Source organism: Budorcas taxicolor, chromosome 9 (genome assembly GCF_023091745.1).
Source record: "Budorcas taxicolor isolate Tak-1 chromosome 9, Takin1.1, whole genome shotgun sequence".
Lineage (NCBI taxonomy): Eukaryota > Metazoa > Chordata > Mammalia > Artiodactyla > Bovidae > Budorcas > Budorcas taxicolor.
In genome coordinates, this window is record NC_068918.1 from 63,052,674 (window position 1) to 63,058,673 (window position 6,000).

A 6,000-nucleotide genomic window follows, 5' to 3' on the forward strand; every position below is an offset into this window, starting at 1 on the left:
ACCAGTACTGTGGCCCAGACAGCACCCTTAGTACAATTAATCTGAGCAAACTAGTTTCCAGCCACTTGAAGAAAGGAGTTGTTTTATCACAGTAAACCCATATCTTAGTATTTCCTCTTTCATTCTAGGTGAACCTTCAGTATTCCACAGTAATATTTTTAGCTGATTTGTCTATACTACTGAAGACAAACTAGATAAAATTGATGCATAGTTATACAAATAAATGTAAAAAGGAATAGTTGCTTGTAACGTTGTTCCTGTATTCTTTAGGTAGAATGAAAGATATAAACATGTTTCTTTGGGTCAGATGCCTAACCTTTCTGACATTTTTTGGAGTGTGAAATACATTTGTTTAATAATCAGTCTCAAGTAAAAATTTAGAATATTCAACCATATTTGTTGATTTCATAACCCAGAGTTTGCAAGCTAGTTTAAGTGATATATGTTCAAGAGAAAGTAACTTAACACTTTATGAATCTTTAAGTTAATGATTCCAATGGCTGGAAGAATAAGCAGTGCATTGTTTTTCAGGCAAGGAAAGCTGTTTTGAGCGTATAGTGTCCAGATTTGGCACTAACATAACTTATGTTGTGATTGGAGATGGCCGAGATGAGGAGCATGCCGCTAACCAGGTAACTTCACTCTGAACTTTATCTTGTTTATCTTCCAGGAAAAGAAAGTTGCTTTGAACGAATAATGCAAAGGTTTGGCAGAAAAGTAGTATATGTTGTAATTGGGGATGGTGTAGAAGAAGAACAGGCAGCAAAAAAGGTAACCTGTTTCAAACAATGTTGGTGTGATACTTCTAAATGCAAGCTTTTTTGTTTGCATTCCTGTAGTTTGGCCCAATGGCAGCTTGACAAATGATTTAAATTTATAGATGCAAAACAGTAAGAGCATGAGAAGGTCAATACTTACATTCAAATAAACCATTTGGAGTCTAGCATTTTTTTTTTTGCCTGAAACTTCACAGGAAATATAGGAACATTTAGTTATATTTATCTGTGTGTATGCTTATGTGTGTGTGTGTGTGTAATACACACAGATATAAGAAAGATGGGGCAAAAATAACCATTTTGAACACATGAAATTCAACAAGTTTAAAGATGCTTAATGAGCTCCATAGAAAACCATGTGAGTGGCTCAGTTCTTACCCTTTTCCCATCCAGCCTCTGTGCCATATGTGCTGTGAGTGCCGAGTATCAATTGTGCCCCATGATGATAAATGCTGATGATAGCTTTAATAGCTGAAGAAAAAACTGTTGCCAGAGAATTTAATAAATGCTGTTGGAATGGGATATAATATTCAAATCCTTTGGTGCCAACTTATTGTAGAGACTTAAAGGCAATGTACCTTTCATATACATCTTCTAGAAGAGTGTTACCTTTCTGGTAAATCCTTGGTACTTTTGTGAAGCCAAGCAGCTGGCTTTGAATATATTCAGAAGATCTCATAGACCCTAGGTATTTAAATCAGCCTTTTCATCTGGCCCACATTTCTAGAGAAATCAAGGAAGTTAAAAAACCTTAAATGGTTGGTCCAGCATCAAGAGGGGAATGATATCATTGGCTTGGCCCCAGATACCAGACTGTAAGTTAACACAACATTGAGATCTACTGCTTTCTTCACTGATTGATAGTGAAATGTCATCTAGAAAGGATTAAAGCGATGTAATTTATAAAACAGAGCAAAATGATGAATTAATATTGTTAAACAATGACATATCAGCATATATTGTTTTCCACAGGAAAAAATATTATCCTTATTCTCCTGAAGAGATTTCATAGCATCATCTTAAAAAACCTTAACTAAACACTTGCATGTGCTTGAGTGTTTACCTGATTTCTCTCCCCGTGCCACCATTACCCCCGCCCCTCCCCTGAAAACCTAATATAAACAGTGTCCTAGAAAAGTTTATAGTGATATTAGAAAGTTAAAAGAAATGATTTATGATTGTAATCCATTCAAATCAAGCAAAATGGAGAAAAAAGAAAGAACTTCCACTTTAGAAGGTTTGGTGACACTCTGGAAACCATACTTGAAATACTCCATGATTTCCTATAACATTAAGAGAGTTGCTTTAGTCTCAGCCTCCCACAGAGTCCCTCCCCTCCTCGGTCCTAATTAGCGGTGTCAATGACCCAAGACAGCACACTTGCCCCACGGACGTTCTGTATGAGGTCAGGGATGCAGCCTCAAGAAATAGAATTTCCCAGCTAACAACCGCTTGAAATCCTTTGGGTCACACACAGTTGAAATATCCTCTGGAGTTTGTCAGTGCCCTGAGTCCCTGTTGTTTTAATTTTTCATATTAACGCCGTAATTACACCTAACAAAGAACAGCCAATGCAGCCACCATGGCAAGCATTTTACATATCTTTTAACCTATGTGAAATTCACACATATCTAGGTCAGGGCTGATAAAATTCACTTTTCCATAATAGTTTATAGCCTTTGAAAATTAAAACATAAAGTCTACCCCACTTACACATAGCATGAAAACTAGGCTTGGTATACCAGTTGTTGCACCTTCAGCTTTAAACCTACAACTTCAGGGGAAAAAGGCATGACTCCAATGGATAAGAACCTTTAGAATGCTATTTCCAAATGGTTGCATATGTCGGTACAGTTTTGGTGATGGTGAAGGCTTATAATTCTGTTTTGAAATACAGGTGGCTGGTTTCTCTAGTATCCAGAATGCATGCTTTTCTTGGAATGTAGCTGTAATCGCATGTGCAAAAATATAAAGTACTATTTTGTTACTACAAATAGATCTGAGCTGAATTTTTTTAAAAAATTACTTCTAGGTGAATTTCGTGCTTTAATTTGACCCAAAAGTATAGGGTTGTTGTTGTTTTTCTTGTAAATGTAAGAAGAATTTCAAAGTTTACAACTGAACTCCCCTATAGAAACATGTGGTATGACCCATATTTGTCATTTTAAATTTTGTGGGAGCTGCATTAAAAAAAAAAAGTTAAAAAAAAAACAACAGAATTAATTCTGCTGCTGCTGCTAAATCGCTTCAGTCGTGTCTGACTCTGTGTGACCCTAAGGATCATACCCCACCAGGCTCCTCTGTCCATGGGCTTCTCCAGGTGAGAATACTGGGGTGGGTTCTCGTGCCCTCCTCCAGTGGATCTTCCCAATGCAGGAACCCATGTTTCTTATGTCTCCTGCATTGGCAGGTGGGTTCTTTACCACTAGCACCCCTTGGGAAGCCCGCTAGAATTAATTCTGGTAATATACTTTAATATACCCATATACTCAAAATATTATTGTCTAAATGCCTAATAAGTATAAAAGCTATTCATGTGATATTTACATTTTTAAAAAGTTCTAAGGCTTTGAAGTTCAGTATGTATTTTGAACTGGACTTGCCACATTTCAAATATTCACTCAATAGCCACATTCGACTAATGGCTACCATATTGGACAGTAAAAACTATATAACAATAGTGATTATTATTTTAATTACTACTTTTTATAATAAAGTGTCTTTGCCATGTTATATGTATACTACATATATTTCTGTTATACACATGAATATATATTCTATAAGATGTCATCAGCCTGAAGTTGTAAATTAAGTTTTGGCTTTGTTCATTGCTATAGTGCAGTATTCCTTTTTTTCATTAAATCATCCATGATGAAGTACTTTTAGATATTTTTTTCATAATTGCAATCCTTTATGTAATTTTAATACCACACATATACCGTATACTGGGCTTCCCTGGTGGCTCAGATAGTAAAGCGTCTGCCTGCAGTGCGGGAAACCTGGGTTTGATCCCTGGGTTGGGAAGATCCCCTGGAGAAGGAAATGGCAGCCCACTCCAGTACTCTTGCCTGGAAAATTTCATGGACTGAGGAGCCTGGTGGGCTACAGTCCATGGGGTCACAAAGAGTCAGACACGGCTGAGCGACTTCACTTTCACTTTTCATACCTTATACTGGTATACCTTTGGAGAGCCACAAACCATTGTAATATTTAAGAATGTTTTCCCCACAAGAACTCATCTTTGTCCCCTTCGGGGAGTGATATCTCCCACCTTGAACGTGTGCTTTCCCTCCATCCTATACCAAGGAAATGAATCAGGCCAACTCTGCTGACTTAAGCTATTATTTGCTCCAGACAAGTAAGAAACTTGATCATGCCCACATTTTTTTCCTATCTTACACAGTCCAGTTTCAAGTTATTTCTTATGTAGGAAGGGATTCACCCTCTTCCTCTCAAATAGACAATAAGCCTTGGATATAGGAAGCTTATCATTTTTTCACTTTATTTCTGAGAGATAGACCTTAAGGAGTGACATAGATAAAATTTGTTCTCCTGAGCCACACAGGAGCTCAGCTTGCATTTCTGGATGCTGATATTAGTAATGGTACTTTCCAAAATGAATATTAATTTGATTAAGAAGCCTCATTACTTTCTTTAATTGTCATTAAAATTCAGTTCAGATCTATTTCTCTAGTATTTTGACAGTACCACATCGATGCTACCAAGCCTTCAAATATGATCATTCCTCCTTTCAACTCCCTCCCTTGAACTTGGGTGAACTGCCCATCCTTGTGTGGACCGCTGCTTCACTGAGATAACAGTTATGATCTCTCTCCATCCCTCCCCCTTCTCTCTCCCATCCCGCCTTCTTTTAACCACACAGCACAATATGCCCTTTTGGAGGATATCAAGTCACTCAGACCTCTTGGCTCTACATCAAGCACTGGAATTAGAGTATTTGTAACTGTGTTCTCTAGCTGGAGATCCGTGTTTTTTTTTGTTTTTTTTTTTTTAATTTCAAGTACACTGAATTTTTATGTGTGATTCAATGCCTCTGGCTTTACACATATAAATTGTCTTAAAGGATGAAATCATATTTGGAATGAGAATTCCAGAATGAAGAACTCAGATTGCTGAATGGAATTAAACTTTAGTGCTACAGAAAGGAAGCTCTATGGTCTTATATTTGCAACACTTTAATGGTTTAAAAACAAAAATTCTGTGGAGGTTGCTGGTACCCACCGAAGGAGTCCTAACTGGAATTAACTTTAGCAAAGAACTCACCCTGGCAAAGCACCAACACAGGCTCCGTCTGACAAGGTTCAACAACATTCCTCAAAATGGGAGATCTTCTTAGCCCTGAGGTTTGAATCTGACTTTAACCTACCTAGCCCAGAAAATCTGAATTGGAATGCACTCAGACTGTGTAAGGACAATCCTATTTAGACCTGTAATTTGTGTAAATTATTGATGAAAATAATTTACTGTGACTTTATTAGCAGCTGACTTTGAAAGTGGATGCAATTTTTCCTTCATTTGTTGGGGAGGGCTTTGGGAGGGGAAAGGGGAATCTAATCATGTCTGTTTTTTTAAGTTTGGCAAACAGAATGTTCATACTGATGTGTTGTGCCTTAAAGACAAGACAGCGTTTGTGTGTTACAATGTAACTTTGGTTAAAATCTCTGTAGATAATGAAAAACAAAAACCTTTGTGATCGTTTTTCAGATGACCAAATTTAAAATTCAAGCTATCAGAGCTGCAAGAAACTCAGCAAGAAACTGAGCATTTGTTGCAATAAGAAAATCATAATAATAATAAAGGAAAGCTTGTGTTTTATTTGGGCTCTTAATAATTCCAATAATTGTATGAGGCAACTATTTATGCATCCAACCAGAAGCAGAAGGTTTGGGAAAGACTGTGGGACCTTTACTTAGAAAGTGAAATGTATGTTGAAGCCTCGAGTACCCTTTCTACAGTTTAACTGAAGAAAACTAAAAGCCATATTCATGATGACCTGTACAATTTGGAGTTTGACTTTTTGATACATATAAGTTGTGTAGAAGAAGATATTCAGATGAAAATCATAGGCAAATATCACCCAAACTTTCTTAGACTATGCATGAACATGGCTTAAAATTCACATTGGGTGAATGAACAGGGCTTAAAATAAAGCTAAGTGCATTTATTCCCAATGCCATTGCATAAATGAAATATCATCAGTAGT

General features: G+C 36.9%; 1 protein-coding gene across 8 annotated transcripts in view; it reads left to right on the forward strand.

The window, feature by feature from the left end:
- EYA4 (EYA transcriptional coactivator and phosphatase 4) overlaps window positions 1-5,309 on the forward strand; it is a 364,174-nt gene extending 358,865 nt beyond the window's left edge. For 4 of the 8 annotated variants that reach the window (XM_052646010.1, XM_052646009.1, XM_052646013.1 and 1 more), the window contains 2 exons: window positions 671-771; window positions 4,660-5,309. In XM_052646010.1, coding sequence (XP_052501970.1) covers window positions 671-771; window positions 4,660-4,740 — 182 coding nt within the window. In that variant the 3' untranslated portion in view covers window positions 4,741-5,309. Of the gene's footprint in view, window positions 1-531; window positions 633-670; window positions 772-1,503; window positions 1,592-4,597 lie in introns of all 8 variants that reach the window. The other 4 variants (XM_052646006.1, XM_052646011.1, XR_008199925.1 and 1 more) reach the window with 3 other exon arrangements.
- The last annotated feature ends 691 nt before the right edge of the window (window positions 5,310-6,000 follow it).